The 21,853-nt window shown below is 38.3% G+C and overlaps 1 protein-coding gene across 1 annotated transcript; it reads right to left on the reverse strand.

Moving 5' to 3' along the window:
- Positions 1–1,646: 1,646 nt before the first annotated feature.
- On the reverse strand, positions 1,647–21,851 carry Atpaf1 (ATP synthase mitochondrial F1 complex assembly factor 1; the record flags this gene model as incomplete). Its single annotated transcript, XM_010610410.1, has 9 exons — positions 1,647–2,465; positions 5,162–5,269; positions 7,169–7,264; positions 9,327–9,374; positions 10,406–10,456; positions 12,931–12,993; positions 14,302–14,352; positions 18,888–18,996; positions 21,802–21,851. Coding segments are annotated over 9 exons (771 nt in total), but the record flags the coding sequence as incomplete, so codon positions are not given.
- Positions 21,852–21,853: the final 2 nt, after the last annotated feature.

Consider the following 21,853-nt stretch of genomic DNA (forward strand, 5'->3'; position numbering starts at 1 on the left):
AATAGTAGAGTTTAAGTAATTTGTTCAAGTCGTGGGCTAATGAGTAGCAACACTGCCATTTGAACCCAGATCCATTTAACTATAAAGCCTGTCAACTTCCTATAGGGACACCAAGGGACAGATTAAATATAATTTTCTTTTACTTATTTGCTAGCTGTCTTTAGATAAATAAAGAACAGCCAGATGGTACTATAGTCATGTTCAGTATAATTAATTACCCATGGATACATCCTTCTTTGGCAAGTTAGGTTTGAGGGCAAAGCTGGAACTATAAAACAAATTGCCATTTCTTCTTTTTCCATCATTTTTTCACCCCCTGGTGGAGGTGTTATGGAAATGTACTACGGTTAAGAACTAGGTCTTGGAGGGAAAAGCAAACATAACTGGATACCCACAAATCCAAACCCAACTGCTAAGATTTGTAGATTGCAAAACATCCAGAAGGTCAGAGGGCATTCAAGGGAAATAGCAGGGTTGATAAAACTCCTTTCTCAAAAGATGAACTGTCCAGACAAGTGGCAGACCCAGAATTTGCAGAGTATAACAAAAATAGACAGCTCAGAAAATAACAGGAAGTCCAATCCTATTTAAAAAGTTTGGGAAGCCAGGCATGGTGGCACATGCTTGTAATCCCATCATTCAGGTTGAGGCAGGAGGACTGCCATGAGTTCAAGGCCATCCTGCAGTACAAAGGGAGACCTTGTCTCAAAAAAAAAAAGCTTAGAGAACAGGCTCAACTTATAGACTTACACAATAAAGATATATATATATATAAGTCCAATCCTATTTAAAAAGTTTGGGAAGCCAGGCATGGTGGCACATGCTTGTAATCCCATCATTCAGGTTGAGGCAGGAGGACTGCCATGAGTTCAAGGCCATCCTGCAGTACAAAGGGAGACCTTGTCTCAAAAAAAAAAAGCTTAGAGAACAGGCTCAACTTATAGACTTACACAATAAAGATATATATATATATATATATAAATTTCTACTCATCATATTTTGCCATCCAACCAGATCTTAGGTAGGGGCAGGGGCAGCCAATAAATGTACATGTTAGATTAAGAAAAGGAAAGACATACTACAGGTGGCTGGGGCCACTTAGGGTCTAAAGTTTAGCAGGCTGGTATGTATTGGTATGTATCTGCCATAGTCTACTATCCCTGAGCTGGGAGCTACTACAAACCACACATGGATTTTTTAGAACAATTTTTCTTACTTCTGGTGTTTCAAGAAACTGCTGTCTCAAGATAAGTATTGATAAAATCAGCCCACAGCACCAAAACTATGGACAGTACATAGCTTAGATTTCACTATTTTGTATAATAAAGACTATAAGCTAGATTTTATTTTATTGCTACATTTTCCCCACACTCAATCTGGGAACATGTTCTCCCACCTACTTTTTCATATAATGCTTAGGGTTGGTTTAAAAAAATCATGCTAATCTGAAATGATCCTTTCCTTAGAAAAATGGTTTATTTACACTGTGATGATTTACCTCTTCCAACACACAGCCTCTAACAGGCAGAGTTACAGGAGTAGATGCCATAAACTAGTTTATAATATGTAGGCTCTGTACCTGTTTATCCAACTGTCTCTGAAATTTGTTGACACCCCAAGACAGCTACACTAAAGACTGTAATTCTGGGGGGCATCTAGATGAAGACTTTATCCTGATGGGAATATCTTGTTGTTCTAGAGTCTAAACAGGATATTGGGTTTATGCCTTTGGCCAGCTGATTGGCACATGGGAAGATTTCATAAAGCCCACATCTAACTACTGCAGGACTTCTAACATTATTCTGTCTCAAGTTTATAACGATGTAGAACTGGAAGCTATATGGTCAAAACAGCCAAAATGCAACTGCACTGCTATATTATAGAAAGTCAAATGAACAGTTCTGCAGATCCCTGGCTGACTCTTGACCAGAAACATTTAAAAGGAAACCTCAAGTATACTGAGAGGTAATTATCAGAATATGTGGGTACCTTTACTCCTGAATATCAAGTATTAAGGCTCATCTCCATTATTACTTCTTTGTTTGTTTTTTTGGTATCAGGGATTTAACTCAGGACCTTGTGCTTGCAAGGCAGGTGGCAGCATCACTGAGCTAAATCCCCGGCCCCTCCATGATCACTTCTTTCAGTAAGCACAAAGGGCAACTCAATACAGACTGCTCATTACAGATGCTGAGCTCTTGAGTTGGGAGGGGAGATTTCTACACTATCCGGGGCTGAGCTGACTCTGTGAAGGGCTAACCTTTATAGTTCTAAGTCTTATCTTGGTTCTGGGTACATTTCAGTTCTGCTCCAAGTCCACTTTGCTCCAATTCAGCGATGACAGACATATATTTGAACTCATTTGGTCTGAAGTTAAATGTCTCTACTAGCCCATAGGTCTCTTTACGATCTGTGGCATAGAAGAGCTGAACTTGATTGGCGATGCACTGTGCCTCAGTAACATTCTGCAAGATAAAAAGAGTGGTGAGGTTCCTCCTCGAACAGGACCACGAAATTCTGTGTCTGAGTTCTGTGGTGGGTGGGGGCCTCACCCAGGAATCACTACTTCTGAAAGCTTCCCTGATTCTCTGGCCTCCTGAGTCTTTGCTTCTTCTCCAGGTTTATCACTATCACAGTATTTATCACACTGTCCTATATGTATCATTTTTTCCTAATACACATTCCTAAAAGACATAAATTATGGCTCGTTTTATGCCCCTACATGAACACATCTGGTGAATGCCTGAATAAATTAATGCATATGTTCATAATTTCCCTCTGCATTTAGTTCCTAGATAACTGTTAAATATATCTCTTGAATCGCTTCTCGGCCTTTTGGCTAAGATCAAGTGAAATATATCTCTTGAGGAAAAAAAAAGAGCAAGAGTTACCCAGCTCTAAGAACTAGTCTGTGGATACCAAGTTACAGACTAATCAAACATACACCTGAATATAACCTTTACTGACATCAGCAGTCAGAAAAACTGCCAGAGCCAGCTGTGATGGTTTTAAGATCTGTCCAGAAATTAAATATTTCTTCTTTTGGTGAAGACTGAGTTCCCTTTCCTTTAATGAGGCTGTACTTAATGACTTGCTTCTAACAAAGAGACTATGATGAAATGATAGGGAAGGACTCCTGCTATTAACACATTAAGTGATTGTAGCTTCTGTCTTGAATCACTTGCTCTGGTGAAAGCCAGCTGCTATACCATTAGGACATTCAAGCAGCCCTGTGGAGAAGCCAATGTGGTGAGGAACAAGGGCTCTGCCAATTGCCATGTGTGGAGCCAAAAGTGTATCTTCAACTTCAATCAACCTTCAGATGACTACAGCCCTGGCCAACATCTTGTCGGCAGCCTCATGAGACTGAGCCAGAATCATCTACCTAAGCTTCTCCTGAGTTCCTGTCCCACAGAAACTGTGAGGTAACAAATGTTTGCTGCATTAAGACACTAACTTTTGGAGTAGTTTGATATGCAGCCATTTATAACTAATCTACCACTAGGAAGAGAAAGGTGAATGTCTCTAAAGTGCAGTGCACAGAAGTGGTGAACAGACAACACCGAAGAGGGGTGGAGTAAGCTTGGGGAGACACAGGCTACACCCTCAAAACTTCATGAAAGAATTACCTCAACTCTGACTTTTGTTTTCCATACATTCTGCAATTCTAGTTGGCTAGAGGTATTTATTCATCACCACTGAGTTCATCTGGCCAAAATCAAACCCCAAAAGGTACGGGAAAATTCTTACAAAAACTGATTGCTCAAAGAGTGCTCCAGCTACAGGATGATGAAGATGAGTTTGTAAACACTATAGGCTGTGCTTTAACTCTACCCCTTCCATGGAACTTTTAGATCATTTCTCAAAAGTAGACAATCATCTCTGAGACTGTTTTCAATTAAAAGCGCCCCCCCTCCCACTGCAAACATGGCTATTTCAAATTAACAGAAATTTAACACAGTTGGAAGGAGTCTTAGAAATCACCCAGTCCTCATTTCATAGTGCAGGAAACTAAGGCAGGTGAGGAAAAGGGATGGGCCCAAACTCATGTGGTTAGCCAGAGGCAGACCTCACGACTTCCAGGCTGGTACTCCCTCCACTTCATTCTGCTACTGTTTCTGATAATTAAGACTAACTTAAGTTGGTAACTGTACTTCATCAATTTTACCTTTCTTAAACTCAAACACGCCTCAGGAACAAAATCTTCCTAAAGCAAGGATACTTCTACGATTGGAGGTGGATACCACCAGTCTCTGAGGCTGAAGCCAATAAATGAGACCAAAATGAGCAAGGATAAATAGATTGTACAGCAGTCATAAAACTGCTGCTGGTACCTGGGGAGAACACAACAGGCATCATTAGCTATGGCCATAGAGTTGTTGCTCTATCTTAGTGACATTTAACTGGGAATGGGAAAAAGAGGAAGGAAATCACTATGGATGATGAAGGTTTCACATGTGGACAATGTGGAAAAGACAAAACTACCCTACATTTAGGAAGTCATTTATTTGTCCACAATCTCTTCCATGAAATTCTCTCTGTGTTGGATTTAGAATTACCGGATTTTAGAAAGGCAGTAGGTTCAGATAATATGTATATATTATATAACTCTCCTTAATCAAACATACCAATAAAACACAACATTCTATACCAAGTGAATTTAATAAAGGCTATACATGGTCTCATGTCAGTCTAAGTAAACATTTAGCTCCCAAACGAGTTTAAATCAGATTTAAGGATATCTTTAAGATTTTTTGACTAAATGGGTATTAAAAAACGATTTTCATAACTTGTGGATTTCAGAATTGTGAATAAGTGGTTAAGGATCACTGAGTAATAAACTCAGTTTGGCCAGGCGTGGTGGTGCACGCCTGAAATCCCAGCACTTGGGAGGCTGAGGCAGGAGGATCCCTGTGCATGGGCTACACAGCGAGTTCCAGGTCAGTCTCAACTACAGTGAGACCCTGTCTCAAAAAAACAAAAAAACAAAAGCAAAAACAAAATAAAATCAGTTTGGAAGGACATGAAGAAGACAAAATTATGCCAACTTTCTAAGTAAGTACGTGTAAATTCCTTGGAATTTTACCTCTCATGAGATTTGAAAGAAATGTAGCACCTTTAGGGCTACTAGGTAATCCAAACAGGTAAAGATGCTTCTTACCAGAAATGTGGCATCCATTTCTGCTGTCATCAGCACTATGCCCTTTTCTTCCTTAAGTTCAGGGTAGTGATATAAAATCAACTGGCTGGCTGCGGCATCCCCTCGGGTCTGCAGGAGGAACACTTATTAAGGCTCAATAAGGTGCCACAACAACAAACGACAATTTCAAAGCAATAGAGTCTGGAGGAAATTCTGGCTTGTGACAGCCTATTAGGTGGCCAGTGAGCTCGAGGACAGGTATGAGGGGGCAAGGTTGAACCTGAAAAGGCAGGGTGAAACTCACAGTTTGCATGGTGTTATTTGTGTCATCAACTGGAAAAGGTTTGGCTTTTTTCCCAGAAAATGTTTATAGAAAGCAGTGAATCCTTCATAGTAGCCATACACTTAAAAATAAAATGGCACCAGCAGCTACCAAATCAAGTTCTAAAGAAAGCAATGTGCCTGTGTAATTGCCACTTTTATGGACTAGTGCATTTCATAGCTGAAATCTACTCCCCTTGGCTGGCTCTGAAGACTGAGCTCTTTTAAGCTGTAGAAAGAGCTGGAGAGCTTGTGCATGGGCCAGATTTGTAGTCTGTGGTTTTAAAATATAATTTGTTTGGGGTGGGAAAAGAGAGAAGAAGAATGGGGACATCATAATTTCATGAAGATTGATGAGAGCAGTGGTTATTAGACCTCAAGTCTAGACTAGGAAACAAGGTTAAATTAAAGACCAAAGCCCCACGCTCCATCTAGTGTAGAAGGAAACCACATTCAAAATAATATCCCTAGTCTTCATCTCTAAAATATCAGCAAAAGTTTTAATTATCGTATCTAACTTTTGCTAAGGTCTTCAGTCCTAGATCTCTTGGCTTCATCTCTAAAATTTCAGCAAAGGTTTTAATTATCATATCTAAGTTTTGCTAAGGTCTTCAGTCTCTTTATTCTTCCAGACAAACTTTTTGTATTTTACTAATCATTTTGGTCATTATTCTAATGTCATATACTAATCACTTTGATCATAATTATGTTTCTGGATCTCTCTCTTATATTTGAGGATAAGTTTCATGAAGGCAAGGACCTTGTCTCAGATCTCCAGGTCCTAGCACAGTTCCCAACACAATGATATAATGGTTAAGTTCATCTACTCTGGAGTCAGATGACTTGGATTCAAACCCAGCTCTATCACTTAGCAATGTGAATTAATTTCTCTAAGCTCATTTTCTTCTCTATAAATAGAAAAAATAACAATAATCATTTAATGGTATATTTTGAGAATTAAATGACAATGTATACACAGCATCTGGTACAAAGTAAATACATCTAGTATTAATTATAATAGTATGTGTTCAATAAATTCTTGTTGTATAAATTATTTTAAAAATTGTGAAAAGCTGTTCACTCATTCCATTTTGTACTTTATCCCAACTTTAAAGCCAATCTGAATATCCTTGTTTTTGTCAGATGTAGCCTTTAAATATAGAACGTTAATCTTTGTTATTATTTAAAATACTGACTTTTATTTTAAAAGCTTCAAATGCTTAGAATCTAACTTTTAAATCTAATATTTAAGAATAAAACAAAGAAAAAAGGAATCAAATAAAACAATATTAAATGGAAACCACCCAGCACTTGGAATGTGCTGACTTCGTTAATAAAACACATGTAAGATATACAGCCTTCCTCAATGGGCTTATAGCTTGGGTTAAAAAGATAACATCCTAACTTCATCATGTTTGTCAAGTGAAGCACATACAGTAAATGCTATAGAGGTCTGAGGGAGAGACAAGAGAGAGCCAAATGTGGTCAGAGAAAGTATTCTAGGGTCTTTTCTCATTTCTTGTTATTGAGTGAGCCTAGATAAACTGGTACAACATGCAAAGTATGAAAATTAATCAGTGCCACAGAAAGTATTGCTAAGAATTAGTAGATATTCTATGCCCTCAAACTGCAGCAAGTGCTCCTTGTCCCACCAAATGATAAGCCTCTTTCCTCTATCTTTGTGTTGGTAGGGCACAAGCCACCTACCTGAATATTTATAAGTGCAGTGAAGTGAAGTTCAGTACCTGTCCATTGTCCAACAAAGAACTCATAACCTTCCCTTCTTGGCAGTGCACACAGAAACTGTGGGAAACAGATTCGCAAAGGGACAGAAAAATAAAGTCATTTGCTCTATGTCCAACCACTTGTACTTCTTATTCCATTTCTTCAATGCTTGGGTTTAAAAAGTTCTTTAATTATGAAATTAATATATAATAAACACTCATGCACCGTCCTAAGAAAGAAAGCATTAGGGCCGGGGATTTAGCTCAGTGGCACTGCACCTGCCTTGCAAGCACAAGGTCCTGAGTTCCATCCCAGGTACCAGAAAAAAAAAAAGCAAGCAAGCATTAGAGATCTAATTTGAAGATCTCTCTGCACCCCATTTTAATCCCATTAGAGGTTAACATCTATCCTGATTTGTTGTCTCTCATTATTCCTTTCTATGTTTTATACTTTTAATGCATATATATATTTGGATTTTCATTATGACTAATGATATTAAGCATCTTTCCGGGGTTTATATGTCATTTCACTTCTTTGGAGAACTATCTCTCTCCCTCTCTCTCTCTCTCTTTTCGAGATAGTATCTTGTTATGTTGCCCAGGATGGCCTCAAACTCAAAGTCTTGTTTCAGCTTCTTGGGTAGCTTGGATTATAGATATAAACCACTATGCTTGGCTTTGGTGAACTATTTAGTTAAAATTCTCATCCATTTTTAAACTGCAATGTCTGTTCTTTTCATTACTGAGTTACAAGAGTTTTAAATATAACTTGGGTTACTTCCACATTTTGGCTATTGGGATTAATGTTGCAAGGAATATGCGTGTACAAATAAAATGTTTTACTTTTTTTATTGAGACAGGATCTCACTATGTAGTTCAGGCTGTAGTTGAATGTATGAGGATCTTCCTGCCTCAGCCTACCAATAGCTGGGATTACAGGCATGTCTCATCACATCTGGCCTCATTTTACTTCTGATGAAATCTAAATTAATAATTTTTTAATAGTTTATGCTTTTTGTGCCATTAAGAAATCATTGTCCTACTCTTTTTTTTTTTTTGTACTGGGGATCAAACTCAGGGCCTGGAGCTTGCGAGGCAGGTACGGTGCCACTGAGCTAAATTCCTGGCCCTAAGAAATCATTGTCAAATCGAACTTCACTAATATTACTTTTAAAAATTTTCTTCTACTACTTCCATTTATGTCTTTGATCTATTTTGAGTTAAGTTTTGAGTAAATTTTGTGAGGTAAGGGTAGAGGTTAATTAGTGTGCACATAATTTTGCAATTGTTTTAGCATAGTTTATTGAACAGATTACCTTTTCCTTAATTATTCCAGCACCTTTGTTGAAAACAACTAACCATAGATAAGTTGGTCTGTTCCTAGGCTATTCTCTCCCACTGATCTATGTGCTTCTCTTTATACTGACAACACAATGATTTCATTCATACAAATCAAAAGACTATTGGGATTTTGATTGGGATTGTATTTAATCTAGAGATCAATTGGGGGGAACTGACATCCTAACAATATTGAGTCATCTAATTTATGAATACAGCATATCTCTCCATTTACTTAGATATTCTTTATTTTCTATCAGGAATGTTTGGAAACATTTTTTGAAAAACCTAGAAATCATGATCAACACCAACTCAGCTGTCAAATCAGTTATCCATTCCCTTTTCTTGGGGCTTTCTGTCAGCTCTTTATTCAAGCAACAACAATATCATAATTATTTTTAGGCACCTTACGGTAAAACAGGATGGCCAAAACAGCAAAGAAAACTGCCAATAGAACAGGAACTTGAAGGAGGTTATAAAAATTACAGTCTCAGAGCCTTCTAATATTAAAATATAATATAATATTCTAATATAATATTCTAATATTAAAATATACCTATTTTGATGGGTTAAAGACCACATTCAGTAAGGCTTGAGATGTGGTAGACACCTAAAAAGGCAGAGGTTATAAGGTCAAATCCATATGATTTATTAGGTTGAAAACATCATTTATTATGATAATTAACACGTAAGCTTCTTTGGTAAATGAACAGGTTAGAGAACATGGAATAGGAGGTTAGTTGGAAAACACCCTTGTTTGGCAGCATTGATAAACAGTTTTTACCCAGTCACCAGAAACTTACTGTTGGACAGGTCTGAGCCCGGTTCCAAATCAAATCAAACTTCTCTTTCTGTGAGTTGAAAAAGCATAAAATTAATTCATAAACAGGGAAATACAAAAGATCATAATCACAATTAAGCTCATAAAGACTAAATCCTAGAATTATACAACAACTAACCAATGTTTTTCTACTTATAAATTGCTCTTGCGACAGAGAGACAGGCAAAGCCAGATGTATGTTTTGCCGTTCACTGCCAGAATTATGTGTGAAGATTAGGTGCTCAAATGCTATAAACACTCCAGGGAACTCACTAACTCAATCCAAAGGAGAGCTAAGAAGGTCTGTTCCAAAATGAATTGGTATAAGAGGGCTAAAATATGATGAAAAATGCAGACTGCTCTAGCCTCTAGCTGAACTCATGAAGGGTAAAGGTGTACATGATAAAAGGTTAAAAAAAAAACAGACAGTGATATCCATGTAACAACCAAAAGGCCTGGTTTGGACGAGTGAGGAACTAGCCAATAACTCAGTATTTCAAATGTTTTCCTATATCAGCAGAAAAACAGTAAACCAGAAAGCAGCATCCCTTCTGAGGCAAAGACTTAATGGGCAACAAGTGACCAGTGGCCATCTCTAAAACAGCAATTTCAAAAAGGGAAAAACAAAGACACTGCCACTTGCTAGGAAGAAAAACTAGGAGAAGGCTCTAAGTCAGCTTGGTTATATACTGTTTATAGACAAGAAAGGAAGAAAGCTATGTTAGAGGCCTTGTCTTAAATTCCAATAGCTTGGTTGAAAATACGAAAAAGAAATAAAAGACATCTGGAAATTACTGAGTAACACAAACTTATACCATACTCCCTTGTCAGAGACTTGACTCAAAGACATTTCTAAACCAGAAAGAGGGAAAACAAAAGCCATAAATATACCATATGGAGCTTCCAATCTTTGGTGCTTAGGGCATAATAAAAACCCTCAGAGCTGTAAAATCCAAGTTCTCAAGAGGCCATAAACACAGGAAAAGTAAAGGCTACTGCCTGCTGAGGTTACAGTACTGACCTTTATGCTGTAACACTTCATTTCCCCTCCAAACTACTTACAGGAATGACTGCATAGACTGTATCTTTTGCTGCAAAATACTGCTGCCAAATCTATACAAAAAAGAAGAAGAAGAAAAAAAAAGAGGGTGCTTGTGACATATGGGTAATCTTTTCAACCTGTGGTAAGAAATGGTGACAGCTTTCATTGCAAAGAGTAATATGCTATTTGTTAATGGGTACGAAAAACCCACTGTAATGCTTTTGTAACTAGTATATGATTATAAAAAAGATTTAATATCATACATTCTTCTAGATGATTAAACTGTAACTCTTAATAACAAATTCTGTCAGAGAAAACTGATTCTATGACCTTTGAAATCATTTCTCTAAAAATGTGCCTGTGTGTAATAGACAACCTCTTTTTCCCCTTTTTTCTTCCCTCCTCAGACTCATACCACCCCAGCCAACTGTGAGTCTTCTCAGAGAACCAGGAGATCAGTCATCCAGAGGCCAGGAGGAGCTGGATGCAAATCCCAGCTACAATCATTTATGAGTTATACCACTTTGGGCTTATCACTGAATCTCCCTAAGTAATATCAATAAAATAACAGTAATATCAACCTCACAGGATGGTAGTCTTTTCTAGTTGAATTAGTATACTGTAACTCTGTGCTTGGCATGGAGTAAACACTAAAAATAATGTTAGCTTTATTAGCTAGTGTTGCTTATTATAGGCAGCTTGAGATCTCACTTCCAAAAATTTTTACATATGAGAAAGAGCACAGAAGTCCTACTTCTGTCTGGTATCAAAGAACAGAAAGGGCACAGTTGATCTTCATGATGTAAATACCAAAACAAAGGGAATAAAATTTATTTTTTTGTACAAAATCAGAAAATAGGGAAAATTTTTCATAGTTCTACTACTCTAAAAGACTCATTATTATTGTGATGTATCTTTTTCTAGTATTTCTTAGGAACGCTATTTTATAGTATGTGTACATAGATATAGGGCATATGCAATACTGTGTATTTTTTTGTCCTCTAGCATATCATATACATGCTCTGTGTTCATATTTTTATTATTGTTCTATTGTCCTTCATTCCTTTTCATGTTATTGGCTCTGACTGGAAGACATTTTCCCCATCTTTAACCCCACAAAGATTTCCTGTCCTTCAAAGCTAAGCCTATATACCTCTTCTTCCATGTAGTCTCCCTTGACCATTTCAGTCAAAATTTTTCCTATAAATTGCTTTTGCACTTTATATCTCTCAAAAGATGCCTAGGATATGCTACCTCATTAAGGCCATTTACATGTGGATCCCTTTCTCTAGCTTGCAAATCTCCTGTAGGCAGAATATCTGCCTGTGTTGTCACCAGTGTCCTAAAAAACAAAAAGTACTCAGAAATGCTGACTGGGTGGTAGACCATTGTGATTTAAAAGGAAATGTATTTCTCTCTACCATGGTTGTTGACACAGAGCTACTAAAAGAGGCACTTAACCCAGGTTAGAAAAGTATGCCAGAGGAAGGGACACTTGGCTGTATTCTGAAGAATGATTAGAAGTGACTGGGGGTAAACTGGGAGGTGGGGAGATGAGAAAAGAGGCACATCCTAAGTAGAGAGTGACATTATTAGCAAAGGCATAGAAGTTGAGAAAGGCACCACAACCAAGACGACATCTAACCAGCCATTCTCTTTTAGTGTTAACATTCCCATTACAGTGGAGGTCCCAACTGACAACACTAATCAACAGGTGATCTATCTAATCAACACAGAGCACAAAAGGTCTATTGCTTCCTAGAACCTCTCTGCATACTACTCTATTAATGCACCCTAATGTTGCTTTGCCTTTTTAAAAAAGCATATCAAAAGACTGTCTTCTCAACTGGAGGATTATAGTATTTTAATTTATGATATTAGCAGACAGTTTATGAATCAACACTGAAATTTATGAGATTGGGAGATATTTCCTAATTCAGTTGACCTCCGTTACTTAAAAATTATTCCAGTGGATATAGATTTATGTCTACAATTATAGGTTACCTCCTTGTTCAGGCCTCCTGGGCCTGGCTTTTCTCTCCCAAATGACATGCTGTCATCCACGTTCTATTGGCACCTTTCCCATAGGGACAACCTGAGTGTACCTGGGACTGCATAAAATTCTAGTAACAGAAGTTAGATCTTAGTTGTTTTTGTGTTTGTCCCTCCACCAGCTAAGAGTAACTTTAAGAAGGCTTAGTTGGTGAGGATATGATAGGTAAAGTGAGAAATGGGAGGAGGGAAACCTATCTAGAAAGGCAGTATAGCAATCAGGTACAGAGTACTGATGATTTTAAGTAAGATGTGGCAAGTAGAACAAAAAACAAAGGGCAAATACAAGTTAATTAGATATATAAGAGCAAGAACAAGAAAGACAGTTTTTCTTATGCCACTGTTGTCCATGTAATTCATCACTTTTGTCCTTTATTGGCATTTTTCATTCAGCTAGAAAGAGGTGTCAAAAAAGGTATGCTTTTTTCTACTGTCAGATTTGGTTCACAGAACACATTTTCACTGAGTATGCCAACACGTTTTCATTCATTACCTGTTTTATTTCTTCTGCAGTTTTGTCTTTCACCATCTCAATGTTAAAAATTGAACTGAGAGTCTTAAAAGAGGAAATAAAAAGCAATTAACATCTACAATTTAAAGATAACAACAAAAACCCTGTAGCTTTGATAGAGAACTTTTGTAAATAATCTAAAAACCTACAAAATGATAGGAAAATGTAAAATGCCTTCTGTCTCTCACAGCAATCTGCTTTGTTCAGTTCAAAATTAAGAGACACTGGAGGCACTGACCATGAAATGGGACATCTGGCTCATCCCTAACCTTGAACACCCACTTCCTGTGCACTAGAATAGATAGCCAGACGAATCTTAAGGTAAACTCCCCAACTACAAAGAATTGTTACATCTGGGTTTAAGTTAACTATCATGTGACCATGATGTGAACTATGAGAATGAAACGTAACCACCCAAATGAAGTCAAAGATGTAAAATCCTATAAAAGGAGGAGTTGTATCCCAGTGTGTCATCAATCCAGGCACTACTTATGTGCGATTGACCCTCGTTGAAGAGTAAATTTGTTATTTTACTTCCATTCTGCTGTCTGTGTGTCACTTGCAAATTCCTTCCACAACATCTTAATGCTGTCTCTGAGCCTTGTGGGAAACAATATTTAAGGACAGTGAAGCAGATCTTCAGTTAAGTACACTACAAACATAAGAACACCACATGGTAGGGCTGGGGATTTAGCTCAGTGGTGCTGCGCCTGCTTCACAAGCGCAAGGTCCTGAGTTTGATCCCTGGTACTGAAGAAAAAAAAAAAAAAGAAGAAAATCACATGCTCAGAAACAATGAGCCCACAAGCCCACATAAGCTTTCATACAGTTTTACTCCTAAGGAATATTTGTTAGATTACCAAGTACTTCACAGGTGTTCAACCTCACCAGCAAGTGTTGCAGCTCTTTGCAGCTGGTAAAGGAGAAAAGTTGTTTTTTTTTTTTTTTGGTACTGGGGATTGAACTCGGGTTCTTATGCTTGTGAGGCAGGCAGCAGAACCACTGAGCTAAATCCCCGGCCCTACTGGTTATTTTTAATTTAACTGTTATTCTACGGAGGGAAGCACTTTATTTACAATTAAGTGACAAACTAAATATATTTTTATTTGATTTTTTAAACTACTCCCTAGAGAAAGGTGAAATTTTACTACATTTCCTTCAAATTTCTTCTAGCACTACCAGGACCCATATATTAGCTAGAGTCAGGTTAAGAACACAAAAGTTCACGTCTCATCTCTACAGTTGGAAAATGACCTTATATAAAATCACTGAATCACAGTAAATACATTCAAGTTTACAGCCCCTTGTTGCAGATGTCTCATGTGACTTCAGACTCAATATTTAGAGACTTACCTTGTTTTTAGTGAATCCTTTGCTCATAGGCTGTTTCTCCAAGGCATCTGTCTGAAATACATATTGAGAGAGGGTATTAATCTATATTTATAAGAAAAAGAAAATCAGGCTAGCTGAAGTGCCCAGTCTTATTAAGTAATTTTACACCTGATGACTCACTTTTCTCCACTCTTTATACTGACTATATACATTATTTGAAAAGTTATTGTTTATGCAACAACTTTCCTCTAAGATTCTGAAATGAGAGATGAGAAGATTTTTTGGGTCTGTACTACCATCTGCTAGTACTGGGGTACCTATCACTATGAATATGAGGTGTTTCTTTCCAGAATTAGGTCTGCTTAGCTTTCCTGAGCTCAGCCCACTGACCTGTTCAATACTGAGCCAAAGAAGTGGTGAGAAACAGAAAGATGTGTTTTCAAAGACTGCTTCACATCTCCAACGTTTTTTTTTTTTTTTTTTTTTGGTGCCAGGGATCAAACTCACTACCCTGTGCTTGCAAGCAGGTGTGGTGCCACTGAGCTAAATCCCTGGCCCTCCAACAGCACTACTGATGGCAGATGTCCTGAGTGGACTCAAGTACTACTAGTCCTTCCATCAAATTAAACACCCTCTCAAAAAGGGCCAAGAACAGCTAAAATTAACTATTTTCTCTCTTGCTTATTATCTCTGATAAGAGCTTACTCTCTCTGACGAAATACTACTCTGATGGTTTCTGACAGTAGGAATGGTTGACAAATGGCTGATAGTTCGGAGTCTTCACCCTGTCTCTAAATTCAAGATCAGGCTTTTATAGACCTGGCAGTGGCTCAGGTCTATAATCCTGCTACAGGACAGGGAAAAAAAACCAAACATACTTTTCAAGGGTAAAGGAGTAGTCTACATGTGGGTAGCTATCAATGCTAAACAACATGTTGGGTCACTATGTGGTTTAATTAATCCAAATCTTTCATAATGGTGCCCATAGAACCTGTAAATTAGATAAAAGCCTGGTGCAGAAAAACTTGTTGGATAGGACTTGGTTTTGTGATTACACCCCTATACCTTGGTAGCATTCTAGGACAGCTATACCTTCATACTAAGCCATCTAAAAAGGAGAGAAATTAGGGGCTGGGGATTTAGCTCAGTGGCACCATGCCTGCTTTGCAAGTGCAAGGTCCTGAGTTTGATCCCTGGTAATGCCCCCAAATAAATAACTAAACAAGGAGAGAAATAATTTCATCTTCACACCATTCATCCTTAGGTGTATCATGAAAACCAAGCCAAACCAAACCTTCATTTGTATAGCTACTTTCACCTTTCAATCACCAAATGTCCTCATGTATTCTTTTCCTAGTGTCCTTCAAATACATTCTTTGTTTCCATTTTCACTTATAGAAAAAAAAAACCCAAAGTATAGGCTTATTAGTCTGTCAAATATAAAATATGACTTATTTTAAGATTCACCATTCTTTTATGTATCAGAAAATAAAGAATATGCCAATTAAACAATAATATAATACTTGGTTATCACATCAACTTTGAAGATGTTAAAATATTAAAAAAAAAAAATCCTGGGCCTTAGAACTGATGAAATGAGATAATTAAAAGAGTTTAAACTACATGCCAAAAATCTTAGAGCATTTAATAAAAAATTTAAATGACTGCTTTATTTTCTCTCCCATACTTCGGAAATCTGTGAGGACAATTCTTCTCACCACAGTAATGGACTGGATAGTGATACCTATGTTTATCAGAGGGCAGAAGTGACAAATGTGCTGTGACTTGACAGATGAGCCTACATAATGACAACCTCTCAATGTTTATCCAGGCATCCTTGTAGGTGAAATCATTTTGTAATTACCTGGCCTATAGCCTGATTAAAAAAAAAAAAAATGCACAGCTTTACTAGACATTGACCTTCCCAGAAATATAACCACTACATAAGTAGATTTTTTTTTTTTTTGGTACCAGCATCGAACTCGGGACCTTGTACTTGTGAGGCAGGCGGCAGAACCACTGAGCTAAACCCCGGGCCCCCACCACTATATAAGTTGAGAGAAGACTGTACGATGTGGCATCTCAGGTCACTGATAAGCACATGTCTCATGCTTTTGGAGTTTTTATAATTACCAGTACAATATTTGTATACCAGTTAGCATTTGCAGCTTATGTGCTCATGGTTATTTCACAAATAAGTGAAACATCCAAGAATTTAGATACTACAATATGTATTTTATTTTAAAATACTTTAATTATGGCTAGAGCACTACACTGATTTTCTCATCAAAATTATGTATTTAGGTAGATTGTATAATCCACCTAACTATATTGTTTTATTTCAGGTAGAAGAGGGAGAATTAAACACAATTTATTATAAAAAGAGGATGTTGAGTCCCATGTGGTAGGGAACCAATGACTCAAAGTAAAGAGAAGGCTTTGAGAACTGAGAATATGTGTTAGCCATTACCCCTTCTCTGACTAGCTAGATAAGAGAGATAGCAAGTGAATGTTTACCTGAGTATTGCTATAATTTAAATGACTTATTCTACATCTTATTACCACAAAGCTGAATTTTTAAGTCTGCATAGAGAAAGGGGCAAAGACCTTCCCATATAAAATCGAAAGTTTATAATACAGAAACATTTCCAAGAGCTATCAAATGTAACTTGCTACTATAAATGTTTATTATAGAATATTACAACTTTAAAAATATTTTTAGTAGGGAGTAGTTGGTAATTTATGTGTAGGAGGCTGAATTTGCTCCCCATCTTTATGAGATTAGCCCTCTGACTATTAGTCTTGTTCTAATTGACTCAAGTAGTTATTAAGACTGAGTATAGGCTCTTAAAATTTAGGATAACTAAGGCAAAAAAGTTGTCTTCCAAGTAAAACAAGCATTTCTAATTTGACTTTCAAATACAATGTATAATCCCAATTTTCCTCTGTGACCACCTTATTTATGGTTCTTTATGGCCCACACCTGGACTGCTGCATATTTTCCCTGGCTCCAGTCTCTCCCACTCCAATTTGTTTTGTGCACTACTTTAGTATTTTTCAAATCTTAAATTGTAAAATCAATTTAAAAGATTGCCATCAGAGATTTTTTGTTTTTGTTTTTGTTTTTTTGAGACAAGTTCTCACTGCATAGTTGAGACTGACCTGGAGTTTACTATATAGCCCAGGCTGTTCTCGAACTCACAGCGATCCTCCTGCCTCAGCCTCCCGAGTGTTGGGATTACATCAGAGATTTTTAAAAGATGAAAAGGAATAAAAAATAAGAATGCACTGGCCAGGGACTTAGCTCAGTGGTGCTGTTGCCTGCTCCACAAGCGCAGGGTCCTGAGTTTGATCCCTGTATCCACACTCCCAAAAAAAGAATGCACTGCACAGCATTAAAGTCACTACTGTTTCATATTGTTATACTCATATCATACATACTAACTTCCAACACAAAGTGAATTTCTTATTATAGGTGATAATCAAAGAGTTTAAAAATACTGCATTAATCTTTCCACATGCTTTTCTCCAGCTTTGATTCCTATTTAAGGATAACAATGGCCAATATATATTAAGTATTTATTATGTGCTACACTAGGACTACACTTAAGACTCTTGAATGATTTTATTTACTCTCCAGTACAACTATGAGATAGGTCCTGTTATTATTCCTATTTCAAAGCGAAGCAAACTGAGGCTTGGAGACCTAAGATTTAGTCATTGGCATCTATCTGCAGAATCCATCTTCTTAGCAGGTCAGTTATTCTGTCTCGCCTCACTTTGGGTTATATCCAGATGAGTAGGCCATGGACATTCTTGGTAGGCTCTGGGGATACAGAAAGTGGGCAAAGTACCTCAGCCTCTCCAGGAACACCCTTCAAAGCTTTTCCTCTGTTTAAGCTAATAAGCTAATTCTTTTTCACAGAGTGGGAGTGGAGCATGGGAGGGCAGTGGTTGGTTGTTAGTAAACTAAGTCTAGCTTGCCAACTGTTTTTGTAAATAAAGTTGATTATAATATAACCACACCTATTCATTTACTTATTGTCTATGTGTGCTTTTGTACTATAATAGCAGAGCTCGGTATTTATAACAGAGATCATATAGCTTACAAAGTCTAAGATATTTATTCTCTGGTTCTTTTATAAAATGTTTGATGACCCTGTTCTACATCAAAGCCCTACTCTCTCTTCTCTGCTTTAAGTCCCCCAGACTCTTCTTAGAGTAGGTCAGGTTCAATCTCCTCTAAGAAATTTTTCCTGTTGGGCTGGGGATTTAGCTGCCAAGTTCAATTCCCAGCACCAAAAAAAAAAAAAAAAAAGAAATTTATCCTGACTCCAGCAGCCCAATACCATAGGTGCTACCATATGATTACAAGATTGCAAGCCTAGCAGGACTATACTTTTCTTTCCTTTTGGTCTCCATCATGATCACAGTACCTTATCCAGAAAAAACAGAATACACATTTATGGATGGAGACTGAATACAATAGAGAGAGGCTATGCTCAGATCATTCAGGATGATTCATCATTGAGCCCACATCAGACAGGGCTGGAAGAAGTGAGGAGGAGTGTTGGTAAGCTAATAACACAAAAAGGGGCAGGTCTTACCTTCTGCTCCATACATTTGATGAAATCACCTTGCTTAGAGTACCCCACTGGCTGCTTTCGAAACTCACTGCGCTTCTCCAGGCGCGACTCAAAAGCAGCTGGGTCAGACCTGATCAAAGGTAAATGAAAGGGTAAACCACCTGGGCCTTTTTAAGAGTTTGAAATAATAAAGCATCGCTTTCTACCTCTATAGAAAAAGGACACAGGCATTCAGACAGGCTGAAGGGTTTGCCTTCAGTTAATAAGGACTGGGCACAGGTTTGAAAATCAAGAAAGTCGGGGGAAAATCTGTTATTCAACTGTTGTTAATCCTCAAGGATCCAGTGTAGAACTTTTTTTTTTTTTTTTTTCTCCTGCAAGCTATACTCAAGTGCAATACAGGGTTTAGTCCTTCAGGTACTTTTATCCTGGATCGTTAGAATCCTCAAGATGGAAAGGGTACTCAACTCAAAGATCATCTTCCTGAGTCACCTCCACAGGCAGGAATCCTATCTCTACTAGGTGTCAAGCATTACCTTGAATATACTCAGTCCTCTGACATCTCTCTTTATCCCTGCCCTAAGGGTAAGCATTTCTTTTATCTAGACTTCAAGCTATCTGTTTTGCAGAAGATTTAGCACCTGAATGTCCCCTGACCTATCCTCTGAAAAACTGCAGATAGAATATCAGAACTTGTCTTTTATATTAAAATAGGGTTAGTTTTCAAACTTCAAACTTGGGGCTGCCATCCTCATTAAAAATTCTTCAGACTAGGGCTGGGGATTTAGCTCAGTGGTTCGGACCACCTGCCTTGCAAGTGAATCGAGGTCGGTCCCCAATACAAAAGGCCAACTTGGTATACAGTTAGAACCTGTTTCAAAAACAAACGAAAAGAATTATTTGGGGTGTGTAGCTAACAATGGGATATTTGGTTTTGTACACTTTGAGGATGACATCATCCACAGGCTCTATTTCTTGGCTGTGAGACTCACAGTGTCACTGGGGAGTTTGGTAGGATCCAGGAACATCTTGGCTACCAGTCTGGCAAACCCTCTCAGTTAAGGCGTTATAGAATTATAATAAAATTATAAAATTCCTTTCTTCAGGTAACATCAAATGCTGCTCTGTTCACTGTCATGTAAATGGGCTGATCTTTCCCTCTAGAAGTACTGGGTCAGTCCTGCTAGAGGCCACAGACATATCTGAGTCTACCAGTGACTCTACAGAGGTGACAGGCATTGTGGGCAGAAGTACTCTTGAAGTGCTCTGGGGTTATAGAAATGAATAAGACAGAGTCCCTATCTCAAGGAGTTTACTATCTGGTGGGAGAGATAGCCGTGTTAATAAGTACATGACAGTGCTACAGGTATTGTGATGAAAATTTGCCCAAACATTTCCAAATGTCTGGTGGTTTCATGTCATTGAACTTTTGACTATGCTGCTGTTCCCCTTATCCAGAACATCCTACCCAAACCCTCCAACTTTGTGTTTGCTCATAGTACTCAAATGAAATTTTGGTAAGAGATAAAGCTAGAGAGCTGGAAGCAACTAAGGCGTGAGAGCCTTGTGAGGAACATTAAGGAATTTGGGTGCTATCCAGAAGTCAATTGTGGCTGGGAGAGCTCACTCTTCAAGAGATAACGGTATGTGTAAATGTTGATGGGAATGAGCTAGTATAGAAGGAGAGTAAAATTGTTATTTGTTCATGAGTAAGAATGAATGGGAGCTGCTGGAGATATTTGTGTGTAAAATGGATATAAAAGAAAAGGCTGGAGTGGTAGATCAAGTGAAGATTAAAAACAACTTGAGAATATCTAAATCCTGTTGAAAGGAGAGCAAAAATACTCATTCATTTCACCATAGCTTCAAAAAGTGAGAAGAATCTCCACTATAGCAGTGAGATGGATTGGGGTAGAGGGTCTGAGGCTGGAAGTGAGGGACACTACAGGATGGTAGGGGTAGTCCAGGTAAATTGAGGCAGTGAAATTAGAGATTAAAATACAATGCAGGAAATTTGCAGTGCTAGACTTTTGGTTTCTTTCATAAGAAGACTGCCTTCCTGCCCTGCCAAATTTTCTCCTAAGTTCCCTTTTCACCTCTGATCTCCTTCAGCTCTTTCCAACTCAACTCTTCAGACCCTAACTCTCACCACTACATACACTTCAAGCCGGTTCAAATCTCCATGTCTTTCCCTTTGGAAGCTGAGGGGTAGTGCTAAAAACTCTGAATTGAGTCAGACAAATTCCAACCAGTTGTGTGACCTTTGGCAAGTCTTTTCCTCTCTCGTTCTCAGTTTCTTTATTTAGTGAGAAGGTTTGACTAACGATCCCACAGCGAAAGTCTCTGCGGTAGTCTCTCACCCCAGTCTCCTTTCTTGCATGCAGGTCTCTAAATTATAAATCCGAGAACTCGAGCTCTAGGCCACACCTCGGCTCACTCAATATGTGACCCTGAGCAAGTCAAGACCCTTCTCTGGAAGGCTTCATTTCCCATTTCTATAATGGGGGCAGGTCTCTGAGCTGCCTGCTCACAGGGTTGTCAAAAAGTCCACCTTAAACCGGGCGTGGTGGCGCACGCCTGTTATCCCAGCACTCGGGAGGCTGAGGCAGGAGGATCGCTGTGAGTTCGAGACCAGCCTGGGCTACATAGTGAGTTACAGGTCAGTCTCAAAAACAAAACAAAACAAAACAAAAGGTCCACCTTAGCATTTTGAGAATTAAAGCACAAAGATAACAGTGGAGGGAGTCTCTGCAGAGACTAGTCAGCTGTGTGATCTTAGGCAAGTGGCTCATCCTCTCAAAATCTTAACACACCATCAGTACACGGGGACAGTACTAGCGCCCACCACGCGAGGCTGTCCTAAGGCCCGGAAGCTCCGGCCGCGAGCCGCCAGTTCTTTCTTCTCCCCGCTCCCCACCAGCCGGCCTGGCCGCACCTGCGCAGTTGCTGGATCTTGTCCCGGTAGCGGTGGTAGAAGGGGTTGGCCT

The sequence above is a fragment of the Fukomys damarensis genome, unplaced genomic scaffold (genome assembly GCF_012274545.1).
Source record: "Fukomys damarensis isolate Sample0158 unplaced genomic scaffold, DMR_v1.0_HiC HiC_scaffold_23, whole genome shotgun sequence".
NCBI classification, from domain to species: domain Eukaryota; kingdom Metazoa; phylum Chordata; class Mammalia; order Rodentia; family Bathyergidae; genus Fukomys; species Fukomys damarensis.